This window comes from Trematomus bernacchii, unplaced genomic scaffold (assembly GCF_902827165.1).
Source record: "Trematomus bernacchii unplaced genomic scaffold, fTreBer1.1, whole genome shotgun sequence".
In the NCBI taxonomy this organism is placed as follows: Eukaryota; Metazoa; Chordata; class Actinopteri; order Perciformes; family Nototheniidae; genus Trematomus; species Trematomus bernacchii.
The window spans coordinates 106,736-129,304 of NW_022987660.1; the positions used below are offsets into that span (position 1 = coordinate 106,736).

At 39.6% G+C, this 22,569-nt stretch overlaps 1 protein-coding gene across 2 annotated transcripts in view; it reads left to right on the plus strand.

The window, feature by feature from the left end:
- Nucleotides 1-803: 803 nt before the first annotated feature.
- htr4 (5-hydroxytryptamine receptor 4) overlaps nt 804-22,569 on the plus strand; it is a 143,194-nt gene continuing 121,428 nt past the window's right edge. For both annotated transcript variants that reach the window (XM_034135412.1, XM_034135413.1), the window contains exons 1-2: nt 804-915; nt 16,318-16,396. In XM_034135412.1, the coding sequence (XP_033991303.1) occupies nt 16,341-16,396 (56 nt within the window). In that variant the 5' untranslated portion in view covers nt 804-915; nt 16,318-16,340. The remainder of the gene's footprint in view (nt 916-16,317; nt 16,397-22,569) is intronic.

Genomic DNA, 22,569 nt, shown 5'->3' on the forward strand with positions numbered 1-22,569 from the left:
CAGACAGACAGACAGACGATAAGACAGACAGACAGACAGACAGACAGACAGACAGACAATAAGACAGACAGACAGACAGACAGACAGACAGACAATAAGACAGACAGACAGACAGACAGACAGACAGTAGTGAAGAAAAATGTCCTTAGACACCTTTCAAAATCCCAAAGACATTATCTTTACAGTGATTCAATGCCTAAGAAAAACCTCAAACTGGAGAATGATTGGCCTTTTTATGTCCTTGATAACGATTAAATTAATCCATTAATTGATGTCTCTGTCTATTGACTAATTGCTTCTATGCAGAGTCAAAGCTTGAGTAAAAAATTAAAATCTAATAAAGACAATCAGAGTGCTTTTTGCTTGTAAATGTAAATAAATATTCCACAAAACCACCAGATAAACCCAGACAGGCTTCGACAAAAATGACCTCTCTTTCTGTGTTGATTATTTTTGGACCAAAGCTTTATTTCTTTATTTAAATTCATGCAAGTTTAATTCACTGGGAGTGCTTTTGTCTTCCTAAACAGAATGGATCTAAACTTGGAAAGATCCAAGCACACAGAGACCATGCTTATAATCCAATACCTCCTGCTTTTAGATTAAGACATGGATGTTAAAGGCTCTGGGGATAAGGGATTATTCAAAATATAATAAAGTAGGAAATCACTTTATGTTTTAGATCAGACCCAAACTGCCTGATCTAAAACCATCCCTATAATCCTGCATAGCTACTTCCTGGTGTATCTTTGCCCCACTGTGTTTATTGTGTCTGTACAGTACATGCAGTTTCACGGTGCAAAGGACACTCAGACAGACGCTTGGATTTACCGCGTGCTTCTTGACTTATAAATATAAATATTGTTGAGCTGTATGGAGTAGCGGCGCCACATCTGTAGATCAGCTATGAATCTGGTGAGTTAAATGTTTCTTTAAGTGACTGAAAGGAAATGGAGTTTGAGGATAGTAGAAAATAGCAGAATAAGGAGGCTGTGGCTCAGTGGGATAGTGCGCATAATTTGGTGCGCTGAACTTTGAATCAGGGAATAGCAAGTTTGAGTCCCACTGCAGTCAGCATGTCGCTGTGTCCCTGAGACACTTCACCCCAAAATTGCTCCTGTGGGGATTGTCCACAGTACTGAATGTGTGTAAGTCGCTTTGGATAAAAGCGTCTAACAAGTGACATGTAATGTAATGTAATAAGAGATTTAGAAGTTTACTTTTTCTCTTCTTTACGAGATCTTTTGTATTATTATTAAAGGGTTTGATTTCAGCGAGAGGCCTTAACCTGAGACCGTACTGACATTTAGCAAAGCAAGTGCTCATGAAATACCATCTGGTGTCATTTTATATCAGGAATCAATGAAATGATGTGACCCAAAGTCAAATGACTCCCCATAAGGAGCAAAGAGCTTCTTCTGTTCAACCTCTTGTCTCTCTTATTTCTTTGATATCTTTCACTTTCTTATCTTATTATCCTCGCTCTGTACCTTCTTCTCCAACATTATAAAACACATGAATGATTCAATGTATCATCTTTAAGTCCTGGATCGATATCTTAATGAGCCATATTCGTGGAGAGGGGATAGACTTTATAAGTCGCAGAGTGGTTTTGCATGCAACAGCAAGTCCTTTATTATCATTTATTGCACAGCTTACTGGGATACTTGACTCTAATTGGTCAATTTGGACATTCCTGAGATTGTTAATTTAATCAGAAAACACTTCGGAATAATTTTTGAATGGCAAAACTGTTCACAGTAAAGAAAAGAATAAGAGAACAAGAGAAGGAGAGAGGATACAAGACAGACAGCTGGACGTCAGAGAAATCATCAGAAGAAGACAGACAGGAAGTAAACACTAAAGGGAACAACAGAAGAAGACAGACAAGAAGTAAACACTAAAGGGAACAACAGAAGAAGACAGACAGGAAGTAAACACTAAAAGGAACAACAGAAGAAGACAGACAGGAAGTAAACATTAAAGGGAACAACAGAAGAAGACAGATATGAAGTAAACACTAAAGGGAACAACAGAAGAAGACAGACAGGAAGTAAACACTAAAGGGAACAACAGAAGAAGACAGAAAGGAAGTAAACACTAAAGGGAACAACAGAAGAAGACAGACAGGAAGTAAACACTAAAGGGAACAGCAGAAGAAGACAGAGAGGAAGTAAACACTAAAGGGAACAACAGAAGAAGACAGAGATGAAGTAAACACTAAAGGGAACAACAGAAGAAGACAGAGATGAAGTAAACACTAAAGGGAACAACAGAAGAAGACAGACAGGAAGTAAACACTAAAGGGAACAGCAGAAGAAGACAGAGAGGAAGTAAACACTAAAGGGAACAACAGAAGAAGACAGACAGGAAGTAAACACTAAAGGGAACAGTAGAATAAGACAGAAAGGAAGTAAACACTAAGGAGAACAGCAGAAGAAGACAGACAGGAAGTAAACACTAAAGGGAACAGCAGAAGAAGACAGACAGGAAGTAAACACTAAAGGGAACAGCAGAAGAAGACAGAGAGGAAGTAAACACTAAAGGGAACAGCAGAAGAAGACAGAGAGGAAGTAAACACTAAAGGGAACAGCAGAATAAGACAGAAAGGAAGTAAACACTAAGGAGAACAGCAGAAGAAGACAGACAGGAAGTAAACACTAAAGGGAACAGCAGAAAAAGACAGACAGGAAGTAAACACTAAAGGGAACAGCAGAAGAAGACAGACAGGAAGTAAACACTAAAGGGAACAGCAGAATAAGACAGAAAGGAAGTAAACACTAAGGAGAACAGCAGAAGAAGACAGACAGGAAGTAAACACTAAAGGGAACAGCAGAAGAAGACAGACAGGAAGTAAACACTAAAGGGAACAGCAGAAGAAGACAGAGAGGAAGTAAACACTAAAGGGAACAGCAGAAGAAGACAGAGAGGAAGTAAACACTAGAGGTGGTCTTTTTTCTTTAATGACTGCCTTGCCATATTATCCCTTATTTAGCTAATTGTTCTTAGTATTCTGTCTGTTTCAGTTTAGCCCTCCATGTGTTACTTTATGAGAATAAACAGGATCGTACTAATCCTTAATGAAATACAATAACTAAAACAAGACTGCATCTCACCATTGAGAGTGAAGAGCCCCAAGACTGCCATCAAAACCAAATTAGCATTTAAATTAAATTGAGGAATCAATCATGACATACTGAAGTGTGTTTCCTCGTCTTATGGATGCAGAACAACGCTGTCCTCCTTGCCAGATTGACACCAGTTCTCCTTCACCAGACATGAGTGATATTGTGAGTGAAGGATCCACTCAGTGACAGTATTAACTGCCTGGAGATTAATGATGGGAATTACGGCTCTTTGAAGGGAGCCGGATCTTATGGCTCCGTTCCTTTCCGAGAGCCGTTCAAAAGGGGACGGGGTTACTAGGTTTATCTGCGAAATAATCACCAGGATAATGATTGTTGGAACCTTGTTGTCTCAACTCGGCCACTTGCACCGTCGGATGCTGTGTGGCGGTGGAGATTATCTTCCAAATGCTGCTACGTTTTCATGTCGTCTACCTGTACCACTTGTTACGACTTCTCTCTCTCATGCGTATTCCGTTAAGACCCACCCCCCTACTCTGCCTCTGATTGGCTAACCCTGACCCACAACATCTCACTCCTCGTGCCTAAACCTAACCAATCAGAGTAGGGGCGGGTCTTCACGGAATACTCTTGGGGAACATAATCAAGCTTTTTCACTGTTCACGTAAAGGCGAGTGGATTTATGGCAGGCAGTGTACTTGGTTCCCTTCGTTCGTACCAAAGAGCCGTTCAAAATAATCTGATCGTTCGCAAACGTAACATAACTACTGGAGATCCACTCAGTTGGCAGCTGGATGTTCCCCCTCAACAACAGGCAGGCACTTGTGATTACCACTGATAAATGAAACCAAACAGAGTCATTGGTGTACGTGCTCTGAGACTGTTGTTTCATAGAAGCTTAGAATGAAGAACAAACCGTGTCGTGGTGTTTTAATCAGTTTCTACATTTAATGTCCACTCTCCTCTATCGGGGTTGTGGGTTATGTCGCGCCTCTCTTTGTTTCCAAACTAACTTTGCGGAGATCGTTGTATCGTTGAATCACATCAGATGTATTCTTTGATCAAGGCGGCATACAAACATGAAGACAAACGTCCTCGCTTCAAAGTAACGTCAAGTTCTCCGTATCAAAACAGAACAAAAAGAACACGGTCAGAAGACTCTACCGCTTCCCGTCTAATCACAAACTCAGCTGTGAACCATGTTCCTGCCATATATAGGCATATAGACATGCACGGCATACCTGACAACAAATAAGTGAGGCTTAAATTAACATCTTTTAAACCGTAGTGCGACTCACAAAAACAAATAGTTAAGAGTTTACTCTAAAGCCTTATATTATTAAGCAACACATTCAAACCATAATGATGAAAGGAAAAAGGCTCTAACAAAGCGAGTCTAGTCCAGACTGAACGTCTTCACTTTATATTAATATAACAGTTTCCAACAAGAACGGTAGAAGACGGGGAAAATGCACTCGACATACTCGTATTCATTTCAAAACAGAATGAGCAGGACACATACTGGCACTTAGAAATTAAAGCATTTCCTGTCAAACATTTCACCCTTAACTTTTGTCAAGAAGCAAATAAACATTATTTTACAGGGAGGGAAAACCAAGAGCAAGAGTCTGTCCAGATGTCTAAAGGGTTATTTCTGCTCCTTAAAACCACAGTGATGGGGAAAGTTCTCAGTTTGAGGGGCCATGAGAACACAGGAGCAGACGGATCATTGGAGTTAATTAAAACAGAAGGGAGGATTGGAGGTAGAACGGCAGCTGGTGTGAGGAGAGAATCTGGCAAAGACGAACTGAAACCTCTCGAGTCGACAGAGTGCAATAAAGACTCACAGTCTGATAGAGACTAGAACCACACATTTATCCCTTCATCCTGAATGCTGATGGGCAAAATGTTGGTATTATTTCTACATGTAGGTCCTTCTTAACTATTGTTCTGAGATTACATTTAAAAAAAAGTAATTCTGGGAAAAAAGTCAAATATAATTTAAAAGAAAATGTGATTCTGGGAAACATTTTAAATTCTCCATAAAAAGTCATTTTTTGGAAAAAAGTCAAGTTCTGAGAAAAAATCTAATTTTGAGAAAATACTGAAATCCTGAAAAAATAAAGATCTAATAGAAATAAAAATAAATCTAGTTCTCGTAAAACAAAAAATTCTAAAATAAAAATCTAATTCTCAGTAAAAATAAGAAATTCTTAGAAAAAAGTCAAATTCTCAGAAAAGTCATAAATCGAAGAAGAAAGTCTGAATATAAAATGTATGTAACCTGATTACTTTCCATCTCTGATAATCTTGTTACATGAAATCCATTACTCCGACAAAGTTGTTTTAGGATTTTGAGTCAAACTCCCAAATTGAACCAGATCTTAACATTTGACGCAATATTGTTAAATCATGGTGTGTTTCCTTTCACTGAGCCAATCTATCAAGCCCCCAGGAAGTGCGCCGGACTCTGATGAAAATATTCGTGCTGGCCAAACGGCGGTACTACACTTCCTTTTGGTTGCCAGGCCCGGAAACACTTTTTCCCATTGACTTACATGGGGAAAGAGTGGTCTGTAAATCGTTGGATAATTTTTTTTAAACTAAATAAACTACCCAGTATGAACACTTGTATAGCCCTTATTAAAAACATTCGTTCCTCAAGTTGTAAAATGTGCTAATAACGTTATTCTGAGAGTTATTTCCCTCTGCATTATGAACGCGCATCTAACCCACGGGACCGCGCCGCCCGGCACGTTCATGTTACGTGTTCAGCACTACATGCGTTTATCTTTACCCATGGATGCACAATAAGAACGGACCCATATCGCCTTACTGCCATCCCACGGAGCTGTAATAATGGATATATTGCACATGTTTGCTGTAATTCATCATTTGTAAAATATTATACTACATGGGCTGTATGATTAAATCTTGTACCGTAAATGTTGTATTAAATAAAGTTAATATTACCGACGTAGATTAACGTCCCTGTAGCTTCTTATTGCACTAAGAAGCTTATTGCACTGTGTATATATATATATATATATATATATATATATATATATATATATATATATATATATATATACAGTGCAATAATTCTTTCATGCTAAATGAAGCTCTGTTGCTTGGATATCACTAGATCCTGTTACAGCGTAATATAAAAGTACATAACGATTGATGTGTACATTAGCATAATTACTAGCTAACCGCTAGCTGCTAACTGCCGCCTCGTTAATATCAAATCTATCATAATAACAAACCATTACCATGCTGTCATGAACGTGCGGTGCTGTTACGTGTACGCAAATTGACGTGCTTGATGTGAACGAGCATTTTGGGGGGGCATGGTTAAAGTTGCGCATGCGCTATGAGCGCACATACGGGTACTTCTCAGGCATGCCGGGTAATCTGTGACGTTTCGCTCTCTCAAAAGTTGGGCCATTTTATCATCATGCGCGAATGAGCAACTCTCATAGGAATGAATGAGGCCCCGCCTCCCACGCTGTATCCAGTTCTTATTATACATCCATGCAATCTATCCACTGATAAAGATAAGATGTAGTTCCTGTCACTACCCGATTGGTCCACCTGCCCATCTGTACTGCACATGTGCGAGATGGTCCGCCACTACATACGGCAACTCTACTAGGACACTTGACACAGTGGCTTTTGGCAAAGCAGAAAAAGAACCGAGAGAGATGAGTTATTGTTATTACAACGTGACTTCACTATTATTTAACAACTCTTTTTATTGGGTTCTTTTATTTGGGGTTAAATACATTGTCAGAATAAGTGAGACATGGATTTAACTTCTGTTAGACAGCTATATGCCATACATTTTTGCATACATTCACAGTAAATATTTATTCAGTATGATAGCTGTCTAACAGAAGTTAAATCCATGTCTCACTTATTCTGACAATGTATTTAAACCCAAATAAAAGAACCCAATAAAAAGAGTTGTTAAATAATAGTGAAGTCACGTTGTAATAACAATAATCTCTCTCGGTTCTTTTTCTGCTTTGCCAAAAGCCACTGTGTCAAGTGTCCTAGTAGAGTTGCCGTATGTAGTTGTCCAATATGGCGGACCATCTCGCACATGCGCAGTACAGATCGGGCAGAGGGACAGATCGAGTAGTGACAGTTCCTTTATAGCCCAACATTAGCCACCTTTAGCTTAGCGGTGGTGACGTGAAGTCATGTGACCGTGCTGTAGTTCCTTTATAGCCCAACATTAGCCACCTTTAGCTTAGCGGTGGTGACGTGAAGTCATGTGACCGTGCTGTAGTTCCTTTATAGCCCAACATTAGCCACCTTTAGCTTAGCGGTGGTGACGTGAAGTCATGTGACCGTGCTGTAGTTCCTTTAGAGCTCAACATTAGCCACCTTTAGCTTAGCGGTGGTGACGTGAAGTCATGTGACCGTGCTGTAGTTCCTTTATAGCCCAACATTAGCCACCTTTAGCTTAGCGGTGGTGACGTGAAGTCATGTGACCGTGCTGTAGTTCCTTTATAGCCCAACATTAGCCACCTTTAGCTAAGGCGGTGGTGACGTGAAGTCATGTGACCGTGCTGTAGTTCCTTTATAGCCCAACATTAGCCACCTTTAGCTTAGCGGTGGTGACGTGAAGTCATGTGACCGTGCTGTAGTTCCTTTATAGCCCAACATTAGCCACCTTTAGCTTAGCGGTGGTGACGTGAAGTCATGTGACCGTGCTGTAGTTCCTTTGAAGCCCAACATTAGCTTTTTACTTTAAAAAATCATAAAGTGGTGTTAATATGTGGAGATTATCCTGCTGAACGAAACGTGTAATTATCTTTGCACTGTGTGAGTGTTTGGAGTGTGTGTCTGTGCTTCTTTCAGTATCTGCAATATCAACCTTTTATTTGTGTTCAATCATCCATCCGACTGGTGCGAACAGTTCTTATAATGTTAATTTCCTGTCAGTGTTGATTGTTATTTAGCAGGTGTTTGTGGTATATACTGTTTGCTTATTGTGTGTCATCTCAAGGCCTTTGATCTGCAGTGTTTTTCCAAATTGTTAAAAAATACATGAGAGTGAAATGGAACGCTGCCTTTCAATTTCCTGAATGTTATTCGACTCGTCTCATTAGCGCATTTTGACACCCGTTGTGCACGAGTCGACCAGAGAGTTGGCATGTTGTCAGTCATGCCTCTCGACTCTGAAGCATTACGGCTGCAGGACAGGACTCCCTGCTGGTTTGAGGAAATGTGAGACGAGGCGGTCACCGGGTCGCTGCGTTGAAGCTAATGAGCAGGCAGAGTGAAATCTGAATGACACTAATGGAAAGAGGAAGGGCATGGATGAACGATGGTCAGTCAGATGTTTGATGAGCACCAATGGTTAGGAACAGAAAACGTTACTTATTCAACATTTCACACGAGAGAAACCGACAGCCAAAGTGCTAAACATGAGGTTTAAAACCTTGGTCCCCAAACCATTGGATGACCACCTGGTAATGGCGAGTCCTAAAACCCAGAAACAACTTTGCATTTGACCACTTATTTAACGTTAATAAGTTAACGTTTTTGTTTATTTTATTTTTTAATGTTTGTAGTTATTTTTGTAGTCACTTTTTTAAAACAAATATACTGCTACTTTTTTACCATGGTGTACTTTTGTTTTTCAATCATTTTGTTCTCTTATTATTAATAACTTTTGCATACCTAGTCATTTTAAACAGCCCTTGCTGGCAATAAGAGTCGGAGAGAGGTTTGTACTTTGACTCAAGAGATAATAATATTGTACATTTTGAGTGTTCATTTTACTTATATCATCCAATCATGTGTAAATCTCTCAAAGATTAGTCTCTACTGTATTGCGCTGCTTTTCTCTTATCTACTTGTGTCTTTCTAAAGTACTTCAGCTGCTCTTTCTGCAGCAGCAGTTTGGAGAAGATGTTCTGTTGCCTTAATAGAGTTAAGGAGCAAAACTGTTTTGAAGTCGATAAATAAAATGGTTGTTTAAAACAATGACACCTCACTGCAGGCAAAAGGTGGATTTAATTAACCGGCAATAACCAATTTGTCTGGTCTAGCCTCAACACAGGTTAAACAAGTGATTTTCCTTGTGTGTTTTCCTGTCTTAGTGTTACATATCAGTTTTAGAAAAGAATGCTGACATAAATATCTGATTCTCAATCTGATTTTGATTTTGGTAGCCAAGAAACATAATGGATATTGAGGTACTGTATACAGGAATACTTTTTCTTAGTACACAAGTCTTCACAAACGTGCTATGCTTTGGGATTAACATTTATTGTTCACCAACAAACATTGAACAACTTTAAATGAACGTTGTGAAGTCTTTACATATTGCTAATTAGCTGTGTAGCATCTGTGGATGTTCTGTATGTGCTTGTAAGACTTGTCAACTTTGAGGAACTGTACATCACCCTTACTTAAAGGGGACCTATCATGCAAAATGCACTTTTGTACGTCTTTTATACATGAATATGTGTCCCCGGTGTTCCAGGGAACTCACCAAGTGTCAGAAAACACAACCCTCTCTATTTTCCTCCATACCCAAATCTCTAAAAAAGGGGCTGCAACGGATCTGATAAAAACTGATCCAGATTTGAACACTGTCCTGACGTCAGGACGGTGGCGCTACGGCTATTGGGCCAACTCCACCAATCAGGAGGAGACAGCCACGGCCATTGCCGTTCGAAAGTGCTGGAGACGCTGTAGTACATATGCCAGGCCTGTAGGTGGTGCTGTTCTCACACAATCAGCCCTTGCAAAAACAGAGCAAAAAAATGTCAAATTGAGCAAAATGAGGCATGGCTAAAATGCATGATCTGTTTCGTATTTTGAAAAAAAAAAAGTATAAATATGCCTTATATAGGTATGGTCCTACACTATATTATTCAAATATAGCATGATAGGTCCACTTTAAATACTTATAGATACTTGTAGTATAAGTGTGTATACAGTAAAGTACTGTACATGCACTTACATTTTATAGATACACTTAAGTCAATAAAGATACTTACACTACAGTTTAAATTATGTTAAGAAAGCCCCTAACCCTAACCCTGGTCTTGTCCGTGGAAAACACATTTTACAATCGAGCCCCAGCTATGAACTTGACTTGGAACTGCAATTATAAGTATGAAATGCATCCCAGATATCTAATCTAAATCTAATCTGGACTTGTGAGAGCGCAATATACAGTCCCCTCCAAAACTATTGGAAGAGCGAGGCCTATTGCTTTATTTTTGCTGTACACTAAAAACAATGTCATCAAAAGATGAATATGAGACAGAATCAGAATCAGAATCAGAATACCTTTATTAGTCCCACAGAGGGGACATTTGCATTGTTACAGCAGGAAAGAGCCACAGACAGCTTAATGTTACATATGTTAAAAAAAAGTACTAAGTTATGATATAATACAAATATAATAAAAAAAATAAAACTAAAGAAAAAAATACTTTTCAAATTACAAATCCTGTAACAGTTCTTAGGATTTAGCAGCCAGGTATATATTACACAGTTATTAATGGCATATGTATATAATGTATATATTGCACATACTGTATAGCACATATTGCACATAGTTTGATGGTATTTAACAGCAGCAAGTTACACAATTTACAAAATACAAAATGCAACAAACACAAACACACCTTGTAACGGTTCTAAGGATTTAGCAGCCAGGTATAAATCACACAGTTATGGCATATATATATATATATATATATATTGCACATATAGCACATATTGCACATGTGACAAAGGTCAGTATTTCAGCTTTTCAAAAATGTGTGTTTAAACAAAACGTGCTATCTTCTCAGTTGTTTAACAGATCTAGATGTAAATACCTGGAATTAAAAGCTGAAATACTGACCTTTTTGTCTCATATTCATCTTTTGTGAATTGTTTTCAGTGTACAGCAAAAATAAAGCAATTGGCCTCGCTGTTCCAATAGTTTTGGAGGGCACTGTATGTGTTTAGGGGCAAAACTGGGGTCTGTGTGAACCATTTGCAAAACCATCCAAAGTTGTTGTTTCTTCGAGAGGCTATAACTTATGATACAGGCTTTTATGGGAACATGTGTGCCAGTCGTCTTAGTGCATGTTATCACATCATTTCCTGTGGGACCTCTCACATGAGTTTTTGCAATAAAATATGAGTTTGCAGACCAGAGTTTGCAGACCAGATACCCTCAGAGATGATTCTTCCCTGGGAAAGGTCTAAGTGTAGTGTGTGACCCTGTGCCGGCCATGTTGTGTGAAAATGAAAGCGACTTCTGGATGACAAGTCAGCGAGGTGTGAAACACTACAGCGACCTGACAACGTTAGAAGTCGTGTTCTCCTGAATCTGGCTTTACTTTCAGTCCCATGACACTTTCTTTTGACTTATTTTGTACTTACCTTCCCTTAGAAAGTCTCCTGCACATTTTCAGATGAATGTGACGTTGCTTTCAAGATTATGGATTGTATAAGTGCTGCTTCCCTTAGAAAGATTATGTTACAAAAAGCGTTCATGATAATGCTAGGGTGCCACATTTGACAGTTAATTACAGAAAAGCTATCAATGGAATGGGTCAAACTGACAGCAAATATGGGTTTACAAAAATACCAAAGATGTTATTGTCATATGCAAAATAGCTGGAAATGAATCGCATAGTGCAAGTGATGATAGTGAATGAACAGTCCTTCAAGTTTTTCTGATATATTGAGGGTTGGACACCAAGAATACGGTGAAAATTGTTGACGGATATACTTTGGATGGTTAAAACTTTCCCCAGTAAAGAAAATACAAAATGAACAAGAGAAGGAGAGGTTAGAAGACAGCGAGCTGGACGTCAGAGAAATCAGCAGAAGAAGACAGAAAGGAAGTAAACAATAAAGGGAACAGCAGAATAACACAGACATGAATTTAACACTAAAGGAAACAGCAGAAGAAGACAGACAGCAAGTAAACACTAAAGGGAACAGCAGAAGAAGACAGAGAGGAAGTAAACACTAAAGGGAACAGCAGAAGAAGACAGACAGGAAGTAAACACTAAAGGAAACAGCAGAAGAAGACAGACAGCAAGTAAACACTAAAGGGAACAGCAGAAGAAGACAGAGAGGAAGTAAACACTAAAGGGAACAGCAGAAGACAGAGAGGAAGTAAACACTAAAGGGAACAGCAGAAGAAGACAGACAGGAAGTAAACACTAAAGGGAACATCAGAAGAAGAGAGATAGGAAGTAAACACTAAAGGGAACAGCAGAATAACACAGACATGAATTTAACACTAAAGGAAACAGCAGAAGAAGAGAGATAGGAAGTAAACACGTAAGGGAACACACTATGGGTTCTGGCAGTGTTTAAAAACTGGTTAATGTCAAAGAAAATCTGCAGTCCAAATGCAAAATTGACATGTTTAGGGTCAGACACCAGGGCTACGGTAAAATGTTGTGTTCACAAAAAGCAATAAATACAAAACGTAGGGTGCCTCATTAAGGAAAACAGGACACAAAGGACATTTCTGTCTCCCGGTTCCCTTTCTCAAGACCTCTGCACTTATTTTGTGACATTCCTGGCAGGTGTTTTTTGAAAAGAGAGACAGTCGAATGGTCCTAAGGCAGTCCCAGGGTGAAGGTGTCACAACACAGCAGCTCCATTCAGACTCTCTCCAAAACACTGAGGAGTGATGGTGGCTGGACATTAAATATTTGATGAGCTTCAGTCTGCTGACAGGGACTCTCTCCTGGGCTTTCTACAGGACTGAACACAAACACAAACACAGAGTAAACCTCTCCATCAGGACCAGTGTCTGTTTCACTGCAAACAAGTAAACATATAAGTAAACATACATAACATTCACCTGTTTGCAACTTACAAATGATGTATCACTTGTATATAGACTCTTATGGCACTACTTCAATTCTATTTTATTTGTATTTACTTGCACTATTTTATCTGTTTTATTGTGTTGCTCTGTTGGAGGAGTCTGGGACCTCAGATTGTCATTGATATATCTACACTGTAGCTGTGTACGAATGAAAATAAAAGCCTTGAATCTTGAATCAATATCTTATTCATACTAATACACTTGTCAAGGCTCATTCTTGTAGGATATTTAAAACCGTGAGCTCCACTTCTTGACTCACACTCTGCAGGCGCTGATTCTGTTGCCTTCCTGATGATCAGTGTAACGTGAGGTCAAAGGCCGAGGCTCAGTCGCACCCCTTCCTTATATAACAGCTGATTAATCACAATAAATCAAAGCTATATCAGAATATGTAATTTAATACTAAATCATAAATAGAAAGAATATATTAAAACATAAATTAATTGGAAAATATTTAATTTATAATCAACACAAAAAATTGCTCTAACAACACTATTGTGTATATTCTAATGTACAACTTGCACAGCTGGAGAGGGGCAAGTTCAGAGAAAGAAAACTGGACGCCCTTTCGCTCTGCCACCTCTTCATTAGTGCATGTCTATAGGTCTTGTTTGTGTGTGTGTGTGTGTGTGTGTGTGTGTGCGCGTACGTGCGTGCGTGTGTTGTAAAGAAAAAACACCAGAGCGAAAACATTTCTTTCACTAACAGTTGATCTTAATCTTAAACCACACATGTCACTGGAAAACTGAAGTCACAGGCTCCTCCAACAGAGCAATATGAATATATATATATATAGGACATAGAACAAATAAAACAGATACAATATTGCAAGAGAATGTTTTGACATGTGCAAAAATATAAATACAAATGAAATAGAAATAGTGCAAGAAGTACATGGAATATGATATATTAGATAAATAATGTGTAAGTTGCTAACAGATTAATGTTATGGATGTTGTTTCAAAAGTTCAGGTGTTACAGTCTTATGGTCTGTGGAATGAAACTGTCTCTGAGTCTGGTGGTTCAGACCTGATCTATCATGTCAGTCTCCCTTTCTGTGATTCCTTCTTTCACTTTGCTCCATCAGTTCCTCACTCGGTCATCATTCCCCTGTGTTTTCCCCTCTGTGTGTGAGTGTATTCGAGCTGACAGACTCTCAGCGGCCTCGCCCATTAGCTCTTTCATGCGTTCTGCTCCCCGACTGCGTTTATTATAGACCAGAATCAGCAGGCTGCGACCTCAACACACTGCCAAGGAGACTTCAGACTGGTGGCAAATAAGTCCTATGATTATATAATAATCTGTGAATGCTTGATTACACCGGTGCCATGAACTTCCCAGTACATGTGTTGGAGGAAGGTGGGAGAATCTGAATCAGAGCGTCGCCATGTGAGCTTTTGTTTTGCTCCACACATTCCTGTATAGGTTTGTTCCTCGAGTGACAAAGAGCTGCAATTTAGTTCATGAGAAGGAAATGTGAGGAAAACCGTCACATGACTTCACATCACCACCGCTAAGCTAAAGGTGGCTAATGTTGGGCTATAAAGGAACTACAGCACAGTCACATGGCTTCACGTCACCACTGCTAAGCTAAAGGTGGCTAACGTTGGGCTATAAAGGAACTACAGCACGGTCACATGACTTCACGTCACCACCGCTAAGCTAAAGGTGGCTAATGTTGGGCTATAAAGGAACTACAGCACGGTCACATGACTTCACGTCACCACTGCTAAGCTAAAGGTGGCTAACGTTGGGCTATAAAGGAACTACAGCACGGTCACATGACTTCACGTCACCACCGCTAAGCTAAAGGTGGCTAATGTTGGGCTATAAAGGAACTACAGCACGGTCACATGACTTCACGTCACCACCGCTAAGCTAAAGGTGGCTAATGTTGGGCTATAAAGGAACTACAGCACGGTCACATGACTTCACGTCACCACCGCTAAGCTAAAGGAGGCTAATGTTGGGCTATAAAGGAACTACAGCACGGTCACATGACTTCACGTCACCACCGCTAAGCTAAAGGAGGCTAATGTTGGGCTATAAAGGAACTACAGCACAGTCACATGACTTCACGTCACCACCGCTAAGCTAAAGGCGGCTAATGTTGGGCTATAAAGGAACTACAGCACGGTCACATGACTTCACGTCACCACCGCTAAGCTAAAGGCGGCTAATGTTGGGCTATTAAGGAACTACAGCACTACTTGGACTATGCTCTCAGTGTCCTCTATTTGTATTTGAGGATAAATCTCCCTGACAGGCACATATAGAGCAGAACATGAAGATTATCCATCAGGACACTTTCATAAGTCATTGTACTCACACTAATCTATACAGCTCACCTTTAACGTCTGATATCCAGCGTCCTCTGCATCCACTCGCTTCATATTAGCATCATGGTGTTGATAACATTCAGTCAAAATCCAATAGTTAAATTAAAGAAGAAGAGATAATTGTTATTTTAATTTATTATCTGATTAAAGATAACATGGTGGGCTAAATCATGATGTTAACATTATCATGAAGGTCAGCTTCTTTAATCCTCAATCCCTTATCTTCTGCTCCATCACTTTCCATAATGTGTCTTTTGAAAAGGTCAAAAATGTAATTTAATATCACTGATGTGCAACAACACTGGTGATGTGCATTATACACTTGTGTAAAATGAACGCTTCATTGAACTCCTTTGTTCTGTTTTGTTGTGATTGGTCATCTCCAAGCAGTTGATATACACCTGAACATCAGCAGGAGAGGACTCTTTAAAGTAGAGACACTACATACTGATATACACCTGAACATCAGCAGGAGAGGACTCTTTAAAGTAGAGACACTACATACTGATATACACCTGAACATCAGCAGGAGAGGACTCTTTAAAGTAGAGACACTACATACTGATATACACCTGAACATCAGCAGGAGAGGACTCTTTAAAGTAGAGACACTACATACTGATATACACCTGAACATCAGCAGGAGAGGACTCTTTAAAGTAGAGACACTACATACTGATATACACCTGAACATCAGCAGGAGAGGACTCTTTAAAGTAGAGACACTACATACTGATATACACCTGAACATCAGCAGGAGAGGACTCTTTAAAGTAGAGACACTACATACTGATATACACCTGAACATCAGCAGAAGAGGACTCTTTAAAGTAGATACATGTGCTTTAAAGAGTCCAGCAGTAAACAGAAATGATTTAGCCTCAATTGTATTGTTTTTTCTGAGCCACGTTACGATTATAAACCTGTCCATAACTACGTTTTATGTATTAAAAGTTCCCCCCTTCGTAATAAAAGTGATTGTGTCAGTGTTTTAACTTTGCTCTCCTGTCTGCAGGGACTCTCTGCATTTATGGTCACATGAACGTCAGCGCTGCAGGCCAGATGCCGGTGATGGAGGAGCTTATCAGTGAGAGGTGAGCCCTATTCAGCTTTTATGATGGATAAAAATGTTACCTGGATGATGTTAGCATGGCTAACGAAGCCTCAATCATTGTGGCCTAAGCTGTCTACACCGGCATATTTTACAGGTGTGTTTTTCACCGTGATATCATTTGTGGTAATCTGACATGACAACTTTTGCAGCCTATGTATTGACTAATATACACCTGATAGCCGGTATTAAAAACAACCCCCCCCCCCACACCTTATCACCTGGATCTCCTCCTAGAGCACTATTGGGTTCTTTTTAACCAAATATCTCTCAGAGGGGCGTGGGGAGCCAATCAGAGACAGGCTCTGTATATATCTGAGACCTGTGATATATTGAGGAAAAACAGTATAATAGGGGACCTTTAAACCCAAACATGAAACTCCATCAAAATGTCTCTTACACTTTCCATGAACTGTTCCGACAATAAGCTCTGACGTATTCGGTTCTCGGTTCCAGACGAGTGGTTCGTTGGTTCAAATGGGATATGGTTTGCGGGGTCACACTTGACACATTTCAAATCAAATTGTATTTTGGAAGACCCAATGCTGAAAATCACACATTTATCTCTAGGGTTAATCTGTGACATCCTCCCATATAAGACCTTTGACCTCAGAGTTATTTTTACCAAGAGACGGACGGCAATCGAAAAAAAAAGATATATAGCGCCTTTTAAGTCTTCACATATCTGAAATCTACAGGATGGATTATTGCAAATCTTTGCAATTTATTTCCTCGTTTCATGTGTTCATCATGTTGGTTCCCTGCAATGTCTCTCTGATGTTAAGAGAGGTAGAGATCCACTGACTGTGAGGTAACACTGCAAAAACTTCAATTCTTGCCAAGTATATTTGTCTAATTTCTAGTCAGAATAGGTGTTTACATTTGATATAACACCTGATTACTTAAAAGTAACAATGCAGTGAGATATAGGGTCTTGTTTTTAGACAATGCACCTTAAGGTTCTTGTTAAGTCAGACTCTTGAAAACATCTTATTTTGAGTTGGATCTCAGAGGAAACAAGTTTGTTTTTTTAGCATATCACAGGGTTTGTAAGCTGCTGTGTTATTTGTATAAGATGGATAATGTTCTTTCAATAAATACATCTTACTTGATTTTAGAAAACACATTTTTAATGGAAAATCACCAACGAACATCAGAAAACAGATGTTTCTGGCTTATGTTGTAACCTTTCCTGACCCTGGTCAAATATAGTTCAAAATATTTTTTTCCCAGCTGATAACAACATATCATTTATCTAAATATCCCATCCTATTTCATGAAATCTTACCATGCACACTTCCACTTGTTCTATTGGCAGATTTTAACAAGGCTAATACACTTTGTTTTCATAGTTGTTTTACTTGATTTTTGAGCAGCGTTTCATTTACATTTTGCTTTTCATTCTGGTTGTTCCTTTAATTTGACATCCATCCCGTTTATATACGGTTCCAGAGTCTTACACGTACTGATCTGAAGAACTCTTTATCTGGAGGAAAAGAAAGAGATGGCTGCTGCACCAGGTAATAATCAGTCTCAGAGGTCTGCACATCAAACACGAATTCCCTGCCCCGGTTCCCTTCAAGGGCATCTCTTCAGATTGGAGGCTGAGGAAACAATATGCAGCATGGGATTCCTCTGCCTCTGTAGTTATCTCCCCCTCAGGCTTGTTGGTTTGATTGAAGCGGGGGAAACAGTTGGGTGGTCTTTTTCTAACGCCTTATGAATGTAAAGAGTCGTTTTATAGCTTTCCTCTGCCTAGCTAGCGTTTATTTATATTTTTCATCCCTGAGGGCGAGAGAGACAGATTTGAATTTCTTTTTAAATCATCACTGTGAAGGCACAGTTAGACCACTCCTTTCCTCACTGCTTGTTTTGACTCACAGGCTGATAAGAAAAAGGAAAAAGATGCATAAAGGTGAGAAGATATATCCCAGTGTGTGCGGGCAGAAGGATTCACCTTCAATGAATCCAAGGGTGTACCACAGGGATGGGTTCTAGGCCCATTTATCAACCTTAATCAAAGTGTTTTAAATGCAAATGTCCCTTTCTTGCTGATGATACAGTGATATATTGCTCTGTATCTGCCCTAAATCAGGCTCTTTGTGAGCTCCAGACTGCTTTGAACACTTAAAACATACCCTTTGTGACTTGAAACGCGCCTTAAACGCTTAAAGGTCCCATGTCATGGCCATTTCTACTGATCATAATTCCATTGTTGAGGTCTACTAGAATAGATTTAAATTGTGCAATTTTCCAAAATCACATTGGTTTCTCATACAGCATCTCTGTATAGTATGTGTATTCACCAGGTATTCACTCTCTGTCCTACACGGCTTGTTGGAGCTCCTGCCCCCCCTCCCTCATGAGCCCAGTGTGCTCTGATTGGTCGGGACGTTGCGAGGCTCGCTGCTGCATGGAGCGGACAGGTTTCCGGGTCGGCGATACAGCGAGAACAAGCGAAACTCATCCTGAGCACACACAAACACTCACAGCCGAAGTAAAAACAATAAGTGTGGCTTGATATTGAGTAAGAAAAAGGTTTATAACGCTGTGAGAATGGGTCTGCAGAGAGCATTTCTCCACCATCCCAACTCGTCTATTACCAACCAGGGAGCTCTATGCAAGTCAATGGGACTCCCTGTTAGTTAGCCAAGGGATCCTGGTGTGTGAGGTGCTCCGCTGATTGGTCCATTTGGGCCAATCCGGTCATTTGTTGTTGATTTGGGTGTTCACACGTCACAGAACCCAGCAAGTAAACAATGGAAAAAGAAAAATGTCCAACGAGGCGTTCTGGGGCAGCATAGACAGGTCTTTTCTGTGTTAGAGTTTTACTCGCTACAGGGTGTACTTTGAGGGTTTGTGACTCTGCAGACCGTTTACATGCAGAAAAACCTTCATAACACACAAGGGGACGGGTAATAACCGGAAAAGCATGACATGGGCCCTTTAAAAGACAAAGATCATTTTCTCCAAAGCAACATCTAAACAATTGAACCTCTGCCCTTTCACCACTTTGCAGGCTCTTATAAGGAATCTGTGTCTCAATACAAATAGCTGTGATTTAGCCTAGCCTAAAGTTTCTACTTAATCCTTCTGCGTCCTTTATGTCTCTGCTAGACTATGGCAATGGTGTTTATATTCATACATCTTCTACATGCCTTTGCTCTTTTGACATCATCTACATGGGGCTCCGAGGTTTATTACAAACCTTCAAATCCTTGAACGCACCATTGCTCCTTGTATGCTCTGGTTGGATGTTCTGTAGACTACATCATTGATATATCCTTATTTAAAAGACTGTTCTTGGTGTTTCTCCACTTTATGTTCAGATTAACATCCTTTGGAAAGTACAGGAACTCATCGTCTTTGCTTCGAGGACTTGTTTCTTGGACTAACTTACCCTGAAGAGCACACTGAGCTGCAGAAAAGGGCTGTATCTTATATTGAGTTATATTGAGTAAACATATATTTCTGTGGGAAGTAACGTCTCTGGGAACTTCACTCCAGCACGGACACATTTTCATCATTTGGTATAATTGCTTAATTTCCAGGAAGTTCGGGAACATGATCAAATACCTCCTGCAGATAGCAAAACAGTACACTCATACAACTTTTTCAATTTTTAATTTCCGAAGAATTAGAGGACACAATCAGTCTGTCTGAGTAAGGAAATGATGTAAGTTATCTATCATGGTGCCTGTATAAGCATCTGTAAAATGTAAAATATCTGTTTCCTTACAAGTAAAACACGTCAATCTCGGCAGCTCTTGTTTCTAGTCTCTATCGTAAAGTTACCCAGAATGTATACAGTCAATTTATACATTTATTCAGACGCAGAAGACACAACATGAACCAGCTTCATCATGAGCTGAAACCCTCTGATCAGATTTACAAAGCTTCTTAATCTGTCTGTAGATCCTCTGTATGAAGCTGTTCTGATTGTGACCATGATATGTTCTCTGTTATTGTTTTTTATTTGTTTCTGTAACCGTGCTGATGTCTATCTTGGCCAGGACTCCCAGAGTTTTAATCTCAATGAGACTTCTCCTGGGTTAAATAAATGCTAAAATAAATGCCGACCTGTACTTACAGGATGCAAAGATATGAGATTAGAAAATGGTAACTAAATACAGACAGAAGAAAAGTTCTCTACAGTAATCAGAAAAGTCTTGTGGACATTTTGCCTTTCCCAACTTTTAATTTGTCTAATAATTTCATCGTTATCTTGACAATAACTTTCCCCTTTCTACCAATTATAACCATGAAAGTGATAAGAGAGCATAAGCACCCCTGAACAATTAAAACGACTTTGTTTAGTTGGAAGTGATTCCTCGACCCTTCAAACATCTCTTCAGATTTTATGAATTTAGTAAATGTCATTAGCAGCAATCAGTCAACACATTTTAATGAGCTTGTTCTTGTGGGAAATTTGTACATAGTTCTTCATCATAAAATGTCTCAGGATAACCAACACTTGTGGGCTTTAACGGTGCTCATTTATTTAGTAAAACAAAATTAAACCAGGTTAAAAAAAAGGTTATGATAATTGCCTACAGTCTGTCTTCTTCTGCTGTTCCCTTTAGTGTTTACTTCCCGTCCGTCTTCTTCTTTTGTTCCCTTTAGTGTTTACTTCCCGTCCGTCTTCTTCTTTTGTTCCCTTTAGTGTTTACTTCCCGTCTGTCTTCTTCTGCTGTTCCCTTTAGTGTTTACTTCCCGTCTTCTTCTGCTGTTCCCTTTAGTGTTTACTTCATCTCTGTCTTCTTCTGCTGTTCCCTTTAGTGTTTACTTCCTGTCTGTCTTCTTCTGTTGTTCCCTTTAGTGTTTACTTCCTGTCTGTCTTCTTCTGCTGTTCCCTTTAGTGTTTACTTCTTCTCTGTCTTCTTCTGCTGTTCCCTTTAGTGTTTTCTTCCTGTCTGTCTTCTTCTGTTGTTCCCTTTAGTGTTTACTTCCTTTCTGTCTTCTTCTGCTGTTCCCTTTAGTGTTGACTTCCTTTCTGTCTTCTTCTGCTGTTCCCTTTAGTGTTGACTTCCTCTCTGTCTTCTTCTGCTGTTCCCTTTAGTGTTTACTTCCTTTCTGTCTTCTTCTGCTGTTCCCTTTAGTGTTGACTTCCTTTCTGTCTTCTTCTGCTGTTCCCTTTAGTGTTTACTTCTTCTCTGTATGTCTTCTTCTGCTGTTCCCTTTAGTGTTTACTTCCTGTCTCTCTTCTTCTGCTGTTCCCTTTAGTGTTTACTTCCTTTCTGTCTTCTTCTGCTGTTCCCCAGAACTCAGTATTCAGCTAAGCCGTGAAATAAACGTTTCTAATATGCTGCTGTCACCCCTAATTAGGGATTAATGTGGGTGCCTAAGGTCTCTGTAGTAAGACAAGCTTGTTTATGAGATTGTAGTGAAAAACGACATGACCCAGTTGTGATGTAATAAATGGGATCAGTATCTGGTTGGTGGCAGTCAAACAGAGCCTCCAGCTGCATTGAGGGAATATTAAATTCTCTGGCCTGCAGGTATGATTAATGAGTGTCACAGCGGCCCACACAGCACCCTAAATACATAAATACATCCTAAATTCACGTATGTTGAGTGTGTTATGTGTTAGCATGTTTGTGGTTTGGTAGATGAGGATGTAGGCACACTACAACGCAATGAGGCAGAAGTGTTGGGAGGTCAGAGTGATGAGGCAAAAGATAAAATGACATTACGATAAAACTTTGCTTTATGTATTTCCTGTTTTATTTTGTAGAAAACTTTCCTTGTGTCTTGTCTGCTTTCACTTCCTGTGTTTGTGTTGTTCTGCCTTTTCTGTGCTCCTTTCTGTGTTATTGTGGTTTTTGACGCTCGTAGTTTGCCAGTGGTTTGTAATGGTGCTATAATGAGTCCTGAAACCCTTAAATGAGTCAGCATTTTACCACTTCCTGTCCACTGGTCTTGGAGTCGATGTTTTTCTGAAAGTGTTTTTAGTTGTGAGCCTGAAATACGGTATGTGGTGAACACAAGCTCAAGAGATTTTAACGTGTTTGTTCCTTTATAGCCCAACATTAGCCTCCTTTAGCTTAGCGGTGGTGACGTGAAGTCATGTGACCGTGCTGTAGTTTCTTTATAGCCCAACGTTAGCCACCTTTAGCTTAGCGGTGGAGACGTGAAGTCATGTGACCGTGCTGTAGT